General features: G+C 35.2%; 1 protein-coding gene across 1 annotated transcript; it reads right to left on the minus strand.

The window, feature by feature from the left end:
- Positions 1-1956: 1956 nt before the first annotated feature.
- LOC139973942 (scavenger receptor cysteine-rich domain-containing protein DMBT1-like) lies at positions 1957-19499 on the minus strand. The gene is made up of 13 exons (XM_071980833.1): positions 19403-19499; positions 17562-17737; positions 17034-17298; positions 16173-16478; positions 14442-14747; positions 13507-13812; positions 12783-13088; positions 11464-11769; positions 10207-10512; positions 8786-9091; positions 7386-7691; positions 6451-6756; positions 1957-5961 (listed from the first exon to the last, which is right to left on the minus strand). Exons 1-13 carry the CDS (start codon positions 19497-19499, stop codon positions 5660-5662), a joined length of 3594 nt encoding a protein of 1197 aa, XP_071836934.1. The 3' UTR covers positions 1957-5659.
- Between the last annotated feature and the right edge of the window lie 2619 nt (positions 19500-22118).

Raw genomic sequence — 22118 nt, forward strand, 5'->3', positions numbered from 1 at the left:
GACTAAGAGACCACATTACTTTGGTAATTTAGTGTGTAAGTCAATGGGGCTTGTAATTGGCATATGCTACCTTCTAGATCATCGGGTGCTGATGTTCAAGTTAGCATTACTCAATGCACTTTCCGTTAAGCTAATGGCTCTAGATATACATGATATCGTTTGCGATCACAGAAACCTGGCTAGAGACAGACACCGATCAAGCCTCCATTACTGAAATTAGACCACCGGGTTACAAATTTCACCATCGGTCTATGCCTATGTCGCAATGATTTTGTCAGGAATGCCATGAGACTGGCCAAACGAAAACACTAGAATGGTCTCATTGTTAACAACTCACCAAACCAGCCATTACTGTTCAAGAAAGTCAGTGAGCCTTTGGGGTGTAAATATAATGTACAAACTCTTCCCAAAAAATCAATATGCACTGTTACAATAAGATACATTTGTTAACTTCCTGTCCGAGCTAGAACAAGCTTTGTCCATCCCAAACAACGAACCTCCACTCTTCAACCAGCAGAACCATTGTCCAAATTCCAGCTTATCCGTAATTCCAGCTTATCCGTATTGAAACCTGTTACAATACATGAACTCATTGACATTATTCCTAATCCCCATGTATTTAGGTACTTGCAACATAATTTATATATATTGTTAACTTTTCTTTGTCCAGTGGTAAGTTCCCTTCTGTTTTAAAACAAGCTGTTGTATCACTATACCTGAAAACGGCTAATGTCGACCCAGATTGCTTGAAGAATTACAGAAACATCTCTCAAATCAGCCATTCATTGCAAAAGTCAATGAGAAGGTTGTTAACTGCCGACGGTCGAGATATAAACGTATCATAGTACTAAAACTGCGTAATTCGAGAACTGAATGAAATCCTGTCTGTCATTGATGATAATTCTTGTTCTTTTGGCTATAGCAGTGCAGTAAATTGTGCCTCAGCAGACATGATTCACATACAACAGAGCTTAGTTAATGCCTCTACCAGTGATCTAATATATGAATATCCGAGAACGATATCGTAAGAATGCGTAGAAAGGGGATCCCATAAACGCCATACACTTATATATAGTGAATCGGTCAAGACATTTTAAATTTCCGATTATTTCGAGGTTATTTTGTGTTAGTATTCTCCGTTCTGTATTTTCTACATTTCCGTACGTAGTCACGTATATTGCTGAGTAGCCAGCCATACTATTATCAATTGCTAGTTGGTCAAATATGCTTACTGTATAGTGCATGATACAGGAAGCGTAATGTTATTATGAATTAGCAAACTGCAGAGAGAACAAGTGCCAGTGCCAGAGTAATAACGCGAAGGGAATTTTTTTCACTGAATTTTGAAATATACAGTTATGAAAAGCCATTATTTCAATTAGAATTACCAAGATATTGTATTTATTCTAGTGCACGATAATCTATTGATGTCAGGTAGGATACGTGACAGTTATGATAGATTTGATCAGTCGTAACTAAATATTATTTTAAATGTGTACATGAAAGACTTACATGTTCATGTTTGTACAAGTCAAGCAGAAAATAACTCTCAAAATACTGCACGAAATAAACCAACAAGCTTTCGTTCTCTATTCCAGAGGCGCATGAAACATTCAGCTGAACAGCATTGCCAATCGTGCTCTGTGACATTCGCAAATTTTAAGTTTGTCCATTACATATCATATAAAGCAAAAAAAGTTTAGTTGGACACATGTGGATTTAGTTTAGTGTTAATGAGAAGATTCTTAGTTTGTTGGGCTGAACTATAACGAATATATAAATTAGCTGTAGTTTAGCGATATGTTAACTTTTTGAAGCTGCTTTAAATATTAAGTAAGATTGATATATTTGCTCGAACAAAACTGAAAATTTAAACGAAAGATTTTTTTATATATATTGATTTAATTGCACTCAATTTCATTACGATACACGACGATAGATAGATTAACGAGCTGAAACTCCTATATTAAGCCTTCATGACGTCATTGATAAATGTAACCACTTTTATATATGTAAGAGGCTTAAAATACTATGGTTACTCGAAAATAATGATGACGCATGTCTTAGCTTGCTGCTATTGTAAAAAAAAAGAAGATGAATGCCAATGTCAGTACTGAACCGCTAAACAAGTGTTACTGAATACACTGAGAGTTTCCAGCATCTTTAATTTCAGTACATGCCTGTGTAATAATTCCATGATCATATGTTTGTTAATTTGCATCTTTTTGTAGAGCTACGAATATTATCTTGACATCCCTTCCCCTTCGAAATTGTACGATTATTTGGGATGAGAACAAGTGAGTACTATTTCATTTTGAATAAGAAAGCCAAGAGAAGTGAACGAAGATACAGTGAATATAGTTTTGTGTCAGTAGTCTCATCAGAATTGTCACATCGTTCACAACAAATATTAACATAATGTAATGCACTTTTCTTTTAAACTTACTTGATATATTTACAAAGAAAATTAGTAAAAATATGAAAACATTACACACAGTGAAATAAACATAACAATAGTCACTAGTTTTAACTCCTTTAGCACAAGCACATTGTTGAGCTTAGTTGTTTGTTTCTGGTATTATCCTGGTAGTAATCCTGACAACTTCCTGGCATGATCCATGGAAGCTATGCATATTCTTGGAAGTGTATACGGAATGTTAAACTTGACTTACGTAACTTCCAGGACCATTAGAACCAAAGCAGAACAAGAAGCTAATTTCAGAAGTCTGACAATTCATTGACGATTTTCTTTTACGAAGCTGAAAGAGTAATTCTTCTGCAATACCATGTCGGTGTAACAGTGTAAAACCCCCCTGCCCCTCCCGAGCATTTTAACCCCAGTGTAATTCTTAAAAAGTCATGCTGTGTCCAAGGACAGTTTCTGGTATGGAATTAGTATTAGGTTGTTTGAAACTGAAAAAAGAGTATATAGTCCTCCCGTTCCGTAGACGCATTTTCTATCCATATCTTGAATGACTGTATGATTTGTCAAACCTTGTCATGTAAACTAACCTCTTTATCAAGACGGAGAAGTTTGACAAAAGAGCAACAGAACCACTGTCACGACGTTAAGGAACCTTGAAAGCTGCTATTGGAGAGATACAACATTCAGATGCAATGAAATCACGCAGGCAACTTTTCGATTCTACGTTTGATATACACTTTGGGTTCCGTAGAATACGAATGAACTAAATATGTACAAAATATTAACTCAATAGGATTCGCCACTCCCCGCGCCCCCGCCCGCTCCCCGTGGGGTTTACATGATTTCAAAGGTGGTTGGGAAGGACAAATTCACAATTTCTACTATTGATTTAGGTAAGGGCATGAACTGTTATGGGAGGGCAAGAAGTTAACTAGGAATGTTATTAGGGAATGGTTGCTCTGATTGGGTCATTAAAGCCAGTTCTTAACAAGAGGAAGGACAGGTGTTGGGGCCTCTCAGAGATTCTGCATTTCTGAGCCATATGTAATCTATAAATGAACCATACATGCATTGCTTGTAAATAATTTGAGTGAGGTTGGAAAATAGTTGGGTGAGGTAAACCTGTAGTATTTGTACAACTCTTCCGCTGCTAAATCAATTTCCAGAGTGTACCATATTCTGTCGACCGACAATCGCAAATAGGGCCTGTTAATCGCCACCATGATTTTAAACATCTCTCTGTGACACATTTGATATATAACAAGTACCCCTTTGGAAAGATTTACCTATTTCATTCCAGTTTTGTACTGAAAGACCCTTTCTTGAAGCTATATAAAATTTAATTTAAAAGTGTCCCGTTGTTACCAACTTAAAGAAAAATGTGATACCAGTGTCCATATGTAGAAATAACATTCAAATAGTGGAATGTATGGTTAGGAATGCACTGCGTATTCATTTTGTCGGGAAATGTTGAAGTCACTTTGTGCGTTGATCTCTTTAAGAAAGACTGTTGAAGGTAATTTAGGGTTTAGACTTTAGAGAAGACTTGGTGATAGTTGAGATCCCCTCCAGCCCCTCCTTCCAGGTTTAATACTCATAGGAGGATCATTCACTTTAAAAATGGATTCACTTAAAGTACCGAAGGCGCGGTTCTATAGACTAGTGGTGTGCACAATTGGATGGGGAGGATGACTCGATGCAATCGGGGATTCCTTTTACAATCAGCGGAGCAAACATAAACCACTTCTTTAGGTGTACCACTCACCCATCTCTCTCAGCTTCACACACAATTTAAAGAGTAGTTACAAACAAAACATTCCTTTAAGGCCTAATCATGAACCTAATTTATGAACCTAATTTAAAGTCTAAAAGTGACTCAGAATGCACCATTTGCCATCTAAATATTTGTTTCAAGTTGATACCCTACTTAAGTCAGTATGGGGAAGTTTACACACCAACTCTCCGCCTCACGTTGAAATTAAGTTTAGGCTTATTGTATAAACCACCCTAACTTCTTTGTAGGGTATTGAGGATAATGCACTAAAAACAATAAGCTACCCTTAATTTCTCCGATTTCGCTATCACTATTTTAACACTCTGTTTATCTTTTCTGATGTTAGTTTGCTAATTTTTGACAAATAAGTATTTTGTGTTGACCTTTCTGGTAATGATGGCAAAATAAACTGTAAATACTTTTAAGAAAATAATTACAAATGTTAATTTGAATGTTGTAAGTATCACAATTTCTAAACATCATCACTTATGTGTGTGTGAAAGAACAACGAAAAGCTGAAGGCCAATCTACAGAGCTTAATATCTCTTCGCAAATACCCCAATGTAGTATCATGTTAATGTGTTGAAAAATATTTTATTTGTCGACATTTTGAGGAAAACATCGAAAGTTTGTCAAATTATGCAGTAAATGAAACACAAATGGTCATGTTCTTGCTAGGAACATTTGTATTACGAGAAGGATCTCTTTGAGAAATACAACACACCGATGTACAACTTTTATCACGTTATTAATGACGTTATGTATTGTGAAAACAAATTTCTATTAATTTAAAACCTAATGTCAGATTAACCAAATATTTCCTTTACCACTCTGTGCTTTATCTTTAATTTTTCCCGCTTTTTTATTCCTGTTTCTTTTACTTTTGAAAATCGTTTTGTTGCAGTAGTTAAATTGAACTATTGATATTACTGTATAAAAGCATGGTTAAAAGTTGACATAATATATAACAAATGATTAAATCGATACCTGTAAAATTAAAACAATGATGTATCTTATGTCATACGTCTGTTAATATGCGTAAAAGTGACTTCTTATTTAACTTTCATCACATCTAGAAGTATAAATACATAAATCCAATTAAAGGAACGATTCGACAAACTATTTTTCTTTCTTGAACCCTAAAATTTACTTACTGCTGTCATGATAGCAGTACTAAGCCAATATGTAATCATTGTCTGCAAATAAAGCATTGAATTCAATTGAACCTTCTCGCGTTGGAATTAAGAAAAATGTTATGTGAATGCTTGTTTTCGGTAATGTTTCAAACTTAAAGGCATGAAAATGAAGAAAAGACCCATTTTATACATGCTATTTCTAATCTTCTTCTACAGTTAGAAGGAAATTCACTGCTCTATTGAGAATTACGGCATAAATAATGTCAATGTAAGTGTAAATTAAAATACAATCGATGGAGCAACGCGAGTCGCTATTGTATTTATTCAACAGTAAACACCGGCGTCCTCCCCGTGTCCACAATCATGAATACCCCAGCCTGTGCTTCCGCATTCTTCAATATTTGCCTCGTGTCCTGAGCAAGCAGCATCATCTATCCAAATTTCGCCAGATCCTTCACCAAAGTGTGCCCTACCTATGGCGGTTCCATTACTTCCAAAGCCAAGTTGACGACATATTACTGAGGCATCGTTATCATCCCAGTTATCATCGCAGATCGTTCCCCACTGGCCGTCATGGTAAACTTCAATTCGCCCTTCATTCGAGGTTTGACCGTAAACCAGACGCACTGTTAGAAGACATTATATAAATATATATATATATATATATATATATATATATATATATATATATATATATATATATATATATATATATATATATATATATATACATATATATATATATATATATATATATATATATACATATACATATATATATATATATATATATATATATATATATATATATATACATATATATATATACATATATATATATATATATTATATATGTATATATATATATATATATATATATCTCTAAGTATTTTTCAATTCATTAATGCAACTGAAGAAAGGCGGTTTGCGTGAAGTATAATTTTCTTCTGTAAATGTTACAATTGGCATGAATTTATCCGTTTTTCTTAATTGCTTGCTGTTCTTGTAACTTGTATCTTTATTATCCAAGACACGCTCAACTGGATGTGTGTTAGTGAGCGGGAAGGCATGTGATGTAATTTGATGCAATGTGATGTATAAATTCTTAACCTTACCTGTTTCACATCTGACTCCAGCGTCTTTGTGATGCCCACAGTCGTGGTTTCCCCATTCTAACCTGCCACAGTGGTAAATATTACTTTCCATACCGGAGCAAGACATTTCATTTAACCAAATCGGCCCAGACCCTTCACCAAAGGTCGTTCTACCCGTAGCTCTTCCAATATTACTATAGCCAAGTTGACGACATATAACGGATGCATGGTTGTCATCCCATCCATCATCGCATATTGTACCCCACTCTCCATCATGGTAGATTTCTACTCGTCCTTCAAGAGAAAAGTTGCCTTCAACTAAGCGAACTGCAATAATAAAAACAATAATCATAATAATCACCATCATCATCATCATCATCATCATCATCATCATCACCACCATCATCATCATCACCATCATCATCATCATCATCATCATCATCATCATCATCATCATCATCATCATCATCATCATCATCATCATCATCATCATCATCTTCATCATCATCATCATCATCATCATCATCATCATCATCATCATCATCATCATCATCATCATCATCATCATCATCATCATCATCATCATCATCATCATCATCATCTATAGTTGTCCGCTATCTTGTTGTCATTAAATGATCGGATTAAATTTAAGTTTCTTCTTTTCACCAAGAAAATGTCATTGAATTAACCCAAATAAGTTAACTTATGCATTGTTTTATTCCAGTGTACGTGTCACACCTGACATTCTTCTTGATTTATTATTTTGGGTCGTAAAAAGAATGCATATAGCAGTAACTCTCTATTGGAAGACATGCACTTATCTCTTAGATTAATCAGTTTAAAATGTTTTGATCGATCTAGTCAAATATGACGTAGTTGCACCACAAATTCACCGTCTGCAAAATGCATCTCATGAAAGGCACACGAGGTATCTTCTACTGTTATTTTAATCTTACCGGTATCACAAGAAACTCCAGCATATTCACTATGATCACAGTTGTATTCTCCCCACCCCCTACTCCCAATGTTTTCAATATTTTGTCTCGATCCAGAGTAAGAAACTTCGTCCAACAGATTTTGGTCTGAAGCTTCACCAAATTGTGCACTTTGCCAGCCTATTCCGAATTCTCCATAACCAAGTTGACGACAGACTAGCGATGCATTATTGTCATCCCATTCTTCATCACATATTGTACCCCACTGACCATCGTGGTATACTTTTACAAGGCCTTCTCGTGGACTAATCCCACCGACCAGTCGCACTGTACAAAAATCAGAAACAATATATTTATGCCTCTTTATATTTAAGAAAGTATTGTGATATGGTGGGCATGGATAAAGGACATGTGCGGCGCCTTGAGATGAATGAATTGATCATGAGAAATAAGAAATAGAAGACCAAACATGTTAACTAATCGGAAATACTGCTAAACTTTCAATAATTACTTTACCATTTTATACTGGTTTAACGCCCATTTCGCTTTTTATTATTTTTACACAACTGTCGATATCTCTTCTGCGGATATCATCATTTTCAACTTTGACAGGTCCAATGAAACAGCATTATATTGAAGGATTACTTATTTGGCACAGGTGGCATTCCTTTTTGATGGGTCGCTTTACATTCCCAAGAGCTATTCAGAATTACCAGAACAGGGAACTTAAACGTCCATTCTTTAGAGTGTCATACTTTTCTATAGCATTTAAAAGCATCTGAGTCCTTACAACATCTTATAAGACGACAATAAGAAATCTACCCGCGTAGTATATTTTAATACGTGGCATTTAATGTACATTTTGGCCTGACCAGGTAAGAAAAAATAAAGAATTGAAAAAAAGGAGAAAAAACGAAAGAGATATCTATAAGCCATCACCAATTATCCAATATTTGAATACAGAGCAATTATCTCTTTTAATAATGCCATTGTCTGCTTTTCTATCAAAAGCGTAAAAGAACATATCGACAGTCGTTTGTTTGTTCTTGATATATTTAAATTGGAGTTCAAAGGAGTGCTTTCATATTCCTAAAACAATTTTAACCATTTTGTATTCATATTACTACGTTAACTAGTATGTTATACATTACCATTTATAACAAGTAGTTCGGGTGTTTAAATATATCTCTCTTATAACAAGTTGTAAATAACTACGTGGATGAAAGCATAATAATTGGTTAATACTTAATACATGAAGGGTTAATGAACATAGTTTCATTTAAGTCTGAGTGACATAGAATGAACAAAATGCCATTTTGTGCTGATAGAAGACATTGAAACAACTTCATCGTCGTTCCTTAGAGGAATGAATTGCATCTTTGGTGAATGATGTTACAATGCGTTAGGTCCTCTTATCATACCTGTACCACAATGAACTGCAAAATCTTCATGATGTCCACAATTGTGTATATCCCATCCACTGCTCCTACAGTTTTCAATATGACTTTCAGATCCAGAACATGCAACATCATCCAGCCAAATTGGGCCTGAGCCTACTCCAAATTTTGAATTTTGCAATGCAGTTCCGATGCCTCCATAACCAAGTTGACGACATATTACGGATGTGCCGTTGTCATCCCATCCGTGATCACATATTGTCCCCCACAGACCATCGTGGTACACTTCTACCCGGCCTTCTCGGGGACTGGTACCACCAACCAGACGCACTGTACAAAATTCAGCAAACAATATAACTTTGACTCTCTCTTTATATTTATGAAAGTATTGTGATATGGTGGCCGTGACTAAAGGACATGTGCCACGCGTTAAGATCAATGGTTTGATTATAATTTCCTTCTCCATTAGACCCCCCCCCCAACCAGGCGCACTGCTATGAAATAAAGAAAAATATTAAATCTAACATATTGATACCCTTTATGGAATTATTAGTCAATCAATTAAATCATTGACAGTTTTTCACACGATACGCTGGAAGGAAAGTATATAATTCCGAAACAGTGGACCATATTCCCACTGTTTTATTTTCTTAGAATAATCAAATATCACTGAGAAGGTTGCATGTGGCACACCCATGCCATCATACTAACTAGTCATAACGTATGGCAATTGTTGTGTCCTATACGTGTTAAATGCTGATTGCGTGACTTCACATAGTTGTTGTCTTTTAATACCACATAGCATTGCTGACATCGTCCCTCGGCTAAATAAATTATGTGTTATTGGAATCAAGAACTGACAATGACATTGGAGTCTGTGGTGTCTTGATAATAACGAATGAACACACAATGCATATGTCATAGACTATGTATAGTAAACAGTACTATGATATACACATATACATCAATCCATAATATTGAAGTTGTTGCTCGTCAAAGGAGTTACTTGCATAGTACATATATGTAGAATGTATACTACTATGAAAACAGTAAACCGGTTTAAACAAAGAACCAGGTTACCGTTTTGTCCGAGAAAACACTTACCGTCCAAATGTGTAATATTTTGAAAATTACATGGTTTATGAACTGATTATTAAAAACTAACGTGTTGGAATTACAGTTTCTCCTGAACATACGTTGTGATAGTATGCATATATATATATATATATATATCTCCTGAACATACTTTGTGATAGTATGCATATATATATATATATATATGTATGTATACATATATATATATATATATATATTATATATATATATATATATTATATATATATATATATATATATATATATATATTTATATTCATATATATACATATATATATATATATATATATATATATATATATATATATATATTCATATTCCCGTACGCACATGTGTTACAACTGACACCGGCGTCTTCATCGTGTCCACAGTTGTGTATTCCCCATTCTAACCTGTCACAGTGTTGAATATGATATTCCAGACCTGAACAAGGCATTTCATCTAACCAGATCTGTCCAGAACCTTCCCCGAAAGTAGCATTGCCTCTGGAAATACCTATATCACTATAACCAAGTTGGCGACATATAACTGAAGTGTCCTTGCCATCCCATTCATGATCACATATTGTCCCCCATTGATCATCGTGGTAGACTTCTATGCGTCCTTCTTGAGGAAAAGCGCCTCCGACTAAACGTACTGCAATGGTAATAACATATGAAGAGGATCAACTTCTAGTTATCTGTGTTGATGCTACCATTGGCAATTTTAAAAACTGCTGGAAACTTTTAAACCTCATCACAATCCCCGACAATGTTAACAACTGATATACACCGATGAAATAAACAAAGTCTCCAGTTAACGTTTTACTGACTGTATAATGCCCGTTTACGGTAATATATGGATATTTTTGTCGTAATTATATAAAACTGACAAGCCGTAACATTCATATATATTGATACTTCACACTTTACGCATCAGGGAAATGAAACAATCATGATGTCATATGTGTTTTTATAATACAGAAGTATTATCAAAGACAGAAATAAGAACTGTCAGCAAAGTTAAGCACAACAAAGGAACGGTAAAAGAAATGAAAGATCAGCTAGAGGATTAACGGATGTGTAGATAAACTCTGATGGGTGTAAATATGGGAAGGAAGTAGTGATGGAGATGAAAAGGAAGGGAAATGGACTAGGAAGGAGAACTGAACGTCCAGCTCTTCGTCTTTGCTTTTGCTCTAATAAATTTAATATTATTCATCATTCACAGTACTCATTGTGAGAGGACACATGAAAAGGAGAGTTAACCAAGCAATTCAAAGCGACCTGTAATATCATTGATCTCATTCTTTGTAGATTCTGTAATATATCCAGTATATAGGCGAATCCAAAACTACTTACAAGAAACGTGTCCATTGCCACATACTAACAGTCTACACATTCATGACTAAACTCCAATTGGGCGACATTACAAGCTTCATAACCCCGCTATTTTGAATATGATCCTTAAAGGCATTACTTTTCTAGGTAAGAGCCCAAATACGTCTACACATAAAGTAGTAAGTTGACTAGTGCACCCTCTTTCCTTTAAGGAATTAATACATGAACCTCTAACACGTTGACATTATGTTTCATCATGCAAACATACCTGTACCACAGTGAACAGATGCATCTTGACTATGTCCACAATTATGCTCCCCCCATGCAATGCTCCCACAATCTTCAATTTGCATTTCTGATCCAGAGCAAGCGATATCATCCAGCCATATTGGATCTGAACCTCTGCCATATTTGGCACTTTGCCATCCAGTTCCAACGTCTCCATAACCAAGTTGACGACAAATAACTAATGCATCGTTGTCATCCCATCCGTCATCACATATTGTTCCCCACTGACCATCGTGATAGACTTCAACTCGGCCTTCTCGGGGATTTACTCCGCCAACCAGTCGTACTGTAGTAAATAAATACCAGGAACTAGTATATGAATTTCCGAATAGCTTGATGGACGTTACGGTAGTAGTATACTGGCAATATTGTTCATAGTATATGTTTTCAAACGTGTGCAACTTTCCTCGAGTAAGTTTGACAGGATCGAATGAGGAATATCTGCTAGGTTACAAAATTAAACTTAAAATTGTTTGTCTGTGGTTAATTGCAATGAGCTTTTATTTCTGTTCTCCACGAACCTGATCACCTTGAGATATTTAATTGTTTAATAATTGTCAATCGAATCTATCTAGTGAAATGAACTGGGAATAAGTTTTAATTTCTTTATTCAGTTCATCTGGAAATGTTTGCAAAAGTGGCCATGCGAGGATTTTCTCCAATACCAGCAGTCTAAATATCAAAACCTAAACGTACAACGATATCATATAATGCATACTCATGTATGTTACTATAAACACACTTTCACCGTATTGTGTAATTTATTTATGCAAAAGTGTAGAAATGCGTGCGACCATTTTAATCATAAGATTACACCTGACCAACACGAAACTGAAGCATCTTCATGATGTTCTCAATTGTGCACCCCCTTTCATTGTCCCGCTGTCTTCGATATGGTGTTTGATCCAGAGCAAGCAACTTCATCCAAAATAATTGGGCCTGATCCTCGACCAGAATTGATTAAGTGACCAAAATTCTCACTATTCATATTTTCATTGAAAATGGGCGTATACTTCTTCGGGAACATTACGCGTGTTGTGATCATAAAAAGAGGAAAACATTACTTGCGTTCATGAAATGCTAAACTTGCAAGCGATGTTGGAAACATGTAAGCGATAAATCGACTGGAAAGGACCTGCTAACAAGTGAACAAATGGCATTTGCCATTCCATTGCCTTTAATCAGACGGAACGTAATTTTCATTAATGCTTTATCTGGCACTTTGTTTCTTGCTCAAAGGAAAGAAATACAATTTTCGGGATGAAAAACGTTGTTGTGACTTCACTCATCCAAACGTACCTGTTCTACAGGAAACAGAAGCATCTTCACCATGTCGACAATCGTGCGCTCCCCAATTATTGCTCCCGCATTCTTCAATATGCTGTTCTGATCCAAAGCAAGCCACATTTTCCAACCAGATTGGGTCCGAGCCTTCACCAAATTTTGCACTTTGCCATCCAACTCCTACGCCTCCATAACCAAGTTGACGACATATAACCGATGCATCATTGTCATTCCATCCGTCATCACATATTGTTCCCCACTGACCATCGTGATACACTTCTACTCGACCTTCTTCCAGAGAAAAACCACCAACCAGGCGCACTGCAGTAAATTAAAAAGAAATGAATAAGGGACTCAAATTAACACTTTTCCCATTTTCTATGGAGATGGTTATAATACTCTTTGGAAGCATTACGCGTGTTTTGATCTTGAAAGAACTTTACTAACTTTATAAGAGGAAGACAAGACTTTTGCACATAGAAAGCTAAACCAAGCTAAGCAACCAATATACCATTGACAGTCAGTTAAGTCATCTGGATGGAACCCGCTTACAAGTAAATATATGTCATTTACCATTCCATTGCCTTGAATCAGACGGAACGTTACTTTAATGTTAAAATCATATATACTTTATGTTGTATACCTACAATTCATTTACCATGTTTTTTTTTTGCTCAAAGAAAAGAAATAAATTTTTCGGAATGAAATATCTTGTTCGACTTTACTCATCCAATCGTACCTGTTCTACAAGAAACAGAAGCATCTTCACCATGTCCACAATCGTGCGTTCCCCAATCATTGCTCCCGCATTCTTCAATATGTTGTTCTGAACCAGAGCAAGTAACATTGTTCAACCAAGTTGTGTGTGAGCCTTGACCAATTTTTGCACTTTGCCATTGAACTCCGATGCCTCCATAACCAAGTTGACGACATATAACTGATGCATCGTTGTCATCCCATCCGTCATCACATATTGTTCCCCACTGACCATCGTGGTACACTTCTACCCGACCTTCTTGCAGAGAAACACTACCAACCAGGCGCACTGCAATACATTAAAAGGATTAAGAGACCATCGTGATAACTTTTATTGGACTTTTTTGAGGACTTACCTCCAAAACAGGCGTACTACAGTCACTTAAATCAAACTGTATAAATTAAATCAAACTGTGTGTGTGTTTGTGTATATATATATATATATATATATATATATATATATATATATATATATATATATATATATATATATATATATATATATATATATATATTTATATATATATATATATATATATATATATATATATATATATATATATCTTAACACTTGTTTCGTTGCATTTGCAAATTTTCATTTGCCTAGAATACAGAATGAAGATGTTAATCTTGAGGTGTTCTGACACAATTTTCAGTAGTATCTCAAAATATGGCATATGTGTGGGACCTAAGTATATGATGAAAGTATGCCTACATAAATTTATGGCCTGATTTAAATAATCAAACGGATAATGTAAAACACTGCTATTGCAGCGCTATTATTATGATTGATTAGACAGCTGCGGTATAAACTATGAAGGTAGTATACATTACAAGATAAGGTAGCTTATTAGAATGATTTCGTCGTGGTAAGAATAATTGTCTTTTGTTGCTAATATTTTACTTTTGTAAGTTTACCTGTCCCACAAGAAACAGAAGCATCTTCACCATGTCCACAACTGTGCACTCCCCAATTGTTGCTCCCACATTCTTCAATAAGTTGTTCTGATCCAGAGCAATCAACATCCTCCAACCAAATTGGGTGTGATCCTTCACCAAATTTTGCACTTTGCCATCCAACTCCGATGTCTCCATAACCAAGTTGACGACATATAACCGATGCATCTTTGTCATCCCATCCGTCATCACATATTGTTCCCCACTGACCATCGTGATACACCTCTACCCGACCTTCTTGCAGAGAAACACCACCAACCAGACGAACTGCAATAAATGAAAAGAGTAAATATCATCGTGGAAACTTCTACTCGACTTTCTCGTTGACTAGTTCTACGAACCAGGCGTACTTGCAATTATATAATTATTACGACTTGATGTATTGGCATTTCTTAAGTTCCATGTGCCTAGTTTTCAGAACGTAGACGTCACCATGCGGTGTTTAGACACAACCTTCAATCGTATTTCAAACAAAACGCATATCATTTGGTATTATGTATATTACAGTTGGAGGACCATTTTAAATTGATGAATTGATTAACTTAATAACATCGATGATGTTAATGACAACTAATCAAGCGCTAGTATAATGATTATTTAGATTACTGCGGTATAAACTATAAATTTATTATAAATTATAAGATAAGGTAGGCTATTGCAAACATTTCGTTTTTGTCTGACAGTAACAAAATAAATTACAAATGTTGCTAATATTGTACTTCCGTAATCTAACCTGTCCCACAAGAAACAGATGCATCTTTACTATGCCCACTATCGTGAGCTCCCCAATCATTGCTATCGCATTCTTCAATATACTATTCTGATCCAGAGCAAGCAACATAATCCAACCAAATTTGGTAAGATCCATCACCAAATTTAGCACTATGCCATCCAATTCCGATACCATTATAACCAAGTTGACGACATATCACGGATGAGTCGTTATCCCATCTCAAATTGAAGGCAAAGTTCGGATGTAACTGTGTCATTTCCGTTCGTTATAAAAATGATAACCCATCGTGATAAACATCGCTACGTATACATATGAGACTACAACTTAACTTATGAAACGAAATAGACGTTAAGGTAACGTGAATTTTGCTAAACATGATTGGCGCCCTAATCTAAAAAGCTAATGCAGATATTTTAGTAGTATAGGGTATCTAAGGAACAAGTTTCAAATTTTTGTTAAATTAAGAGCATACGTTCATAATACGTTGTATTTACACAGTACGTTCAGTGTGACACCTCTTCCCAGATGATGTCACCAACGAAAGGCTACCAGGCTGGGGAGATATTATGAAGTTTGGTTCTTTTCACTTTCATGTTATATCTTAAATGCAAAGGGGGATCTAAAAAATTGTAGTTTGCTGTACTCAGGTTATATTTGCGTAGCTTGGATACGAGTAAATCAGGAGTTACAATAGGACATTTTTATGATCATTTTGAAGTCATTCATGCTGAAATTATGAATTATCCCACTGAATTAAACACACGTAACCAAAGCAAATTATCGATAAGACTTGAATGAGAACAGATTCATCTAATAGTAATTTGAAACCTAGACTCTGTTCAATTCGTGAGAGATTAAGAAAAAAGTATTTTTTGTATATAAATTAAATAAACTCATTTAATTTTATGAGCGTTTAAACGTGCTGACAACCGATAATGTAAATGTAAGAACAGGCTAACCTGTGATACAACGTAATCCAGCATCCTCGTTATGTCCACAATTTTGTTGTCCCCATCCAGTGTTACCACAGTGTTCAATGCTGCCCTCTCCTCCGGAACAAGCAATATTTTCCAGCCATATTGGGCCTGTCCCTTCACCATAGCTAGCGTTACCTGTTACTATCCCTGTATCACTATAACCAAGTTGACGACAAGCCACCGACGCGTCGTTGTCATCCCAATTCTTACCACAAACAGTACCCCATTGACCATTATGGTAAATCTCGACACGTCCTTCCACGTGAGTGGTGCCATTAACAAGTCGAACTGTTAGAAGATTTGAATTGGTAAAGAAAAATAAAACGTGATAGATATCAGGGAGTTCTCTAAATATGCGCAAGTGTTTGGTTTCGAGGAACATACTATAAGTGGATCATCATCCGTTTGTTGATGTTATCTCGTTGAAATATGATGAGAAGATAAAGCCACTCTGATTGTAACTTTTGAATGAGGTAACTTCATCCTATGGGTATTCTTCGGATTACAGGATAGTCACAGTTTTGTATTGTGTGGAATGACTATATCTGAAGTTGAATGGGATTGAAAGCGTCATGTTGTATTTAAAACATCCATGAACGCACCCATAACAAAGCGATTTGCATGGTACTCTATAGGTGACTGAAATATGATATAATCCGCAAACTTTATAAGTTACATTTGATATCGTTGTTCAAATTGCTAAAATTGTTTAAAAACACCTTCCTCACCAAATTTAGCCATTTCAATCGCTTTGTTTTCCTCTACTAATAATAGTTCTATTAATCTTATCAGTATCGTTAGACAGCATCAGCAAATATGAAATTTATTATAAATTACGCTTACTATGATTTGAGATATGTAACTGCAGACTGGAGAGTGTGTATCTTCCCCATTCGTCTGTGATCCTAAAGTAGTCATAGTGCAGGTTATATGTAATATTTAACTCGGTGAAAATGTCCACACGAAGCTGGTAGTTTCCTTGGTTTGTTAAATACGCTATTTTTTCTAGTCCGAGCCAAAATTCACTACCAGAGAAACCGAAACCGTTTTTGTAGTCATACCAGGTTCGATGAAAACCAACAGATCCGTCCAAGCGCCTTTCTAAGACCTGGAACCGTCAAAGAGAAACGTGTTATTAAATGCATAGATTGTTTTTCTACGATGTCAATTTCATCGAATCCACGTTATGAGAACATCGTTGCTTACAATGTGAAATTGTTTATCTGGTTTGTAAAAACAATTTTTAATAGGCCGAAAAACTATCTAATGAAATTGTTGTATACTTCTTTTTCCGTAACGGTTGTTTATTTTACTACTTATAAGATTATTTTTATATATGTCTTACAAAATATGAAAGAATCTCATACGCACCGTCCAAACCACATTTTCTAAATCAGTTTCGCAGTACACATCAAATGGGTCTGCATACCCATCGGGCTTGATGTGGTAGACACCAGCACCCGTATTGTATGTATATAACTTAGTTAAGGCTTCATTGCAATCCCTCGGATACAGAGGTTGTTGAAGGAGGTCAAATATTTGTTTGTCTGCTCAGAAAAGGGGAATTGTAATGTAATGTGAAATTATAGTATTGGTTATTGTAAGGATACAGGTAAATGTGTATTATTTCGCCCTTTTGACATTCCAAGGACATCCCGGAATGACACAGACCGTTTTAGGTCATTACTACTAATTTTCACTACACTGTATATTAGTGAATGACTACTACGAAGATGAAAGACACTTCTCGAAGCACACATTTCTTCTATGCTTAGAAATAATGCAACGAGAGTATACAAAAAACTTCCAGAACACATCTTGCGCGCAAGCGACAAGGAAATTTACAGCATCCCCATAAGACCTTCACGTTACTCTCCCTGTGTTCAGAAGCTCTATGTAGCCAATGTAATATGCTATGTAAAAATGCCTATGTAAAATCGTTACAATATTACTGCCAATGTTGTTCTACAGAACAAACCCTTCAGTGGTACTTAGTAAGATACTTTGATGGTCACATACTGTATCTAAGCTTAAGTTAAGTGTCAAAGTAAGTAAATACAGTAATTGATTTCACCCTAACTATTAGTACTGTACAGATTGCTTTGAATTGAAGGTGATTGAACGAGAATTATATTTGACCGTAACATTGAACGACGCTTTATATTTCCATGTATCGTCTTCCCGGTTACGTGAGTTATATGCATGCATTTTCTGTTGCCATTCCGTAACATTACTTTAAAAGAAATAAGAAAAGAAAAACGTGATGAGTTGATTGTAACAGCATGGGAAACTAAAGCTTTGCAGAAGTGGCAACATAGAACTCACCCAATGAAAGTGCAGTTCCGTCCCTTGTTGCGGTAATCTTTTATTAAAAGAAAATGGAAAAAGGGAAAGGTGTTTTCCATGCACAGTTGCATAATGAGGAATATAAGTGGTTTGTGTGTTTCATGTACTCATAGCTCATAGCTCATTTCATTAGATTTTAATTAACCACCATATTGAAGAAAATTAAGTAAATAACTATATTAGTGCTATATTACCAATGTTGCACTATATTACAAAATGCTGCATGTCTTTCACATATCTATGGATATGGACTTTTGCCCGGTCACTACATATAAGCATGTTTCATTTGTAGAATTGTCCTACTTTTCAATGGATAAAAGTGTTGTGTTTTCAAGATGAAACACAAATAAATTATTGTTAGACAGGTTGTCTCTGTTGCCCTTTGTATCGCAGTTACACGTATTATTGTTACGTGCACAGACAACCATAATCTAAGTACAGCTAATACTGGAAAGAAAAAATACATTCATACTGTATTAATCCTGGCAACTCTATATCACGTGATATGCTCTTCCGTAAGGGTTTTACATTGTTTTATTAAGAGATAAACTATCAGTTAAAGTTTTAAGCAGCTGCGAGTACACGAGTATTGCACAATTTCACGGTGCTTTCTCGTGTAACTTTAAACTACAATGCAAAGTTAAGTAAAGATACGTCTAGGATGAAACATAATAATGTCAATCAAAGCGATAATTTAATCACTTTTTTCGCAAATCCCCAAACTTTCCAATATAAAACACTTGCATCCTTTTCAATTTTTTAGAGAAAAATAATTACTATTTTTATTCTTTTTAGGGTTGATAAGGAGAAATAGTACTACTTTTTATATAGCATCCCACCCCTGCATTCACCTGCATCCAACTTACCGTACTCTTCCTCTGAACCAAAGCAATGAACAATACCCAATATAACCGTTGAATTAACTTTATAAGTTCCATGTTTCCTCTCTTGAGAACAGGTCATATATTGAACACAAAGTGTGTAATACAATCTTCAGTAGGATCACTAGCTTTATTTCCTTAACGGAAATAGCGACAAACATTTGAAACGGGATACTGACAGTTAAGGATACAGTCTTGTTATGCATCGTTGCCATTTAAGAGGAAACTTACATCTTCATATTTTGATTTCTTAACTGATGCCCTTCCGTCCAACCTTAGATTTCATGAAAACTTGTTTCACCTTTTTCTTGGAAAGAACTCAACGTTTGCTATTAGATCATATTTGGTATTAGATGGGCAAAGCAGCCATGTAATGTTAAATGATATTTTTATTATTATCATGGCAGACATGTTTCTCATATAACAGAGCTTAGTAAATGCCTCTACCAGTGATCTAATATATGAAGATCCGAGAACGCTATCGTGAAGATGCGTAGGAAGGGGATTCCATAAACGCCATACACTTATAGTGAAATGGTCAAGACTTTCTACACTTCCGTACGTAGTCACGTATATTGCTGAGTAGCCAACCATGCTATTATCAATTGCTTGTTGGTCAAATAGGCTTACTGTATAGTGCACGGTACAGGAAGCGTAATGTTATTATGAGTTAGCAAACTGCAGAGAGAACAAGTCCTAGTGCCAGAGAAATATCACGAAGTGAATTTATTCACTGAATTTTGAAATATACAGCTATGAAAAGCCATTATTTCAATTAGAATTACCAAGATAATGCATTTATTCTAGTGCACGATAATCTATTAATGTCAGATAGGATACGTGACAGTTATGAGAGATTTGATCAATCGTAACTAAATATTATTTTGAATGTGTACATGAAAGACTTACATGTTCATGTTTGTACAAGTCAAGCAGAAAATAACTCTCACAATATTGCACGAATTAAACCAACAAGCTTTCGTTCTCTATTGCAGAGGCGCATGAAGCTTTCAGCTGAACGGCATTGCCAATCGTGCTCTGTGACATTCGCAAATCTTAAGCTGTGTCCATTACATATCATATAAAGCAGAAAAAACGATAACTTTGGATGGACTCATGTGGATTTAGTTAATTCTAAATGAGAATTTTCTTAATGTTTCTGGGCTGAACTATAACAAATATATTAAATTAGCCGTAGTTGAGCGATATGTTAACTTTCTGAGGCTGCCTTAAATTTAAAGATTGATGTATTTGCTCGAACAAAACTGAAAATGTAAACGACAGATTTTTTTGTAAATTTATTTAAATGCACTCTTTTTGGTTACGACACACGACGATATATAGGTTAACGAGCAGTAACTCCGTTATTTAACTTTCATGACGTCATTGATAAATGTCATAACTTTGATATATGTAAAAGGCTAAAATGCTATGGTTACTCGAAAATGATGGTGCCGTATGTCTGAGCTTGCAGATATTGTAAAAAAAAAAGTTGAAAGCCAAGGTCAGTACTGAACCGCTTCACAAATGTTACTGAATACCACTCAGAGTTTCCAGCATCTTTAATTTCAGTACATGCCTGTGTACTAATTCCATGATCATATGTTTGTTAATTTGTATTATTTTGGAGAGCTTAAATTGTTATCTCGGCATCCTTTCACCTTCGAAATTGTACGATTCTTTGAGATGAGAACAAGTGAGTACTATTTCATTTTGAATAAGAAAGCTAAGAGAAGTGAACAACGATAAAGTGAATATAATTTTATTTTATTCAATGAATTCACGGACAGCAGTCTCATAAGACTGTTTTCATAGTTCAAAACCAGCCAAACCGAATTGTACAGTTGCTTATAATAGCGTTTTCGACTTGAATATATTGCGCATTTATATACATCTGTGTTATATCATGATAACACGTGTAATGCTAGAGACACATTTTATTGCGGCCTGCGTTAAAAAAAAAACTAATCACGTAAGCAAGATGCATGTGATGATAACGACTGTCCATTGGAGTCTACACAGGCCTAGTTTCAGTGATTACCTTCGTACACAGTACAGCGTTTACTGATAGAAACGAGCTGGAAAACAAAATCCCACGCGCGAGTAGTCTTCGTTTACCAGTCGTCCAACCATTACACTGCAAAAACAAATTGGTTAATTTCATAACCAATTCCATTGTTTGGAATGTAATTGGTCAAGCCAACCATTATATTGTTTACTTGTAACCAACGTACACCAATTTAGTAGGTAGTCCTGAACATTAGCAATAGGTTAACTACACCAACAATAATTGGTTCTAAGTACGTCATTATATGAGTCATATCCGTGACTTTGTTCTCTGCATGCTTTGGCTCGCCACGCGCGTATGGAAAGCCATTTTAACATTTAATCGGGAATTTTAGATATCTGAAATTGTTTCTTATTTCAGATATCTGAAATTGAATTCGAGATATCTAAAACAGATTTCGAGATATCTGAAATTCTAATTCAGATATCTGAAATTGAATTCGAGATATCTGAAATTGAATTCGAGATATCTAAAATAGATTTCGAGATATCTGAAATTCTAATTCAGATATCTGAAATTGAAATCGAGATATCTGAAATTGAATTCGAGATATCCGAAATTGAATTCGAGATATCTGAAATTCTATTTCAGATATCTTACATTTAATTCGAGATATCTGAAATTGAATTCGAG

This window comes from Apostichopus japonicus, chromosome 9 (genome assembly GCF_037975245.1).
Source record: "Apostichopus japonicus isolate 1M-3 chromosome 9, ASM3797524v1, whole genome shotgun sequence".
Lineage (NCBI taxonomy): Eukaryota > Metazoa > Echinodermata > Holothuroidea > Aspidochirotida > Stichopodidae > Apostichopus > Apostichopus japonicus.

Coding starts and splice junctions, on each gene's coding strand:
- LOC139973942 (XM_071980833.1), bottom strand. CDS start 19,499: ATGACCTGTTCTCAAGAGAGGAAACATGGAACTTATAAAGTTAATTCA. Junction 9,092..10,206: donor CGGTGTCAGTTGTAACACAT/GTGCGTACGGGA, acceptor AATTTTGTACAG/TGCGTCTGGTTGGTGGTACC. Junction 5,962..6,450: donor TGGAGTCAGATGTGAAACAG/GTAAGGTTAAGA, acceptor GTCTTCTAACAG/TGCGTCTGGTTTACGGTCAA.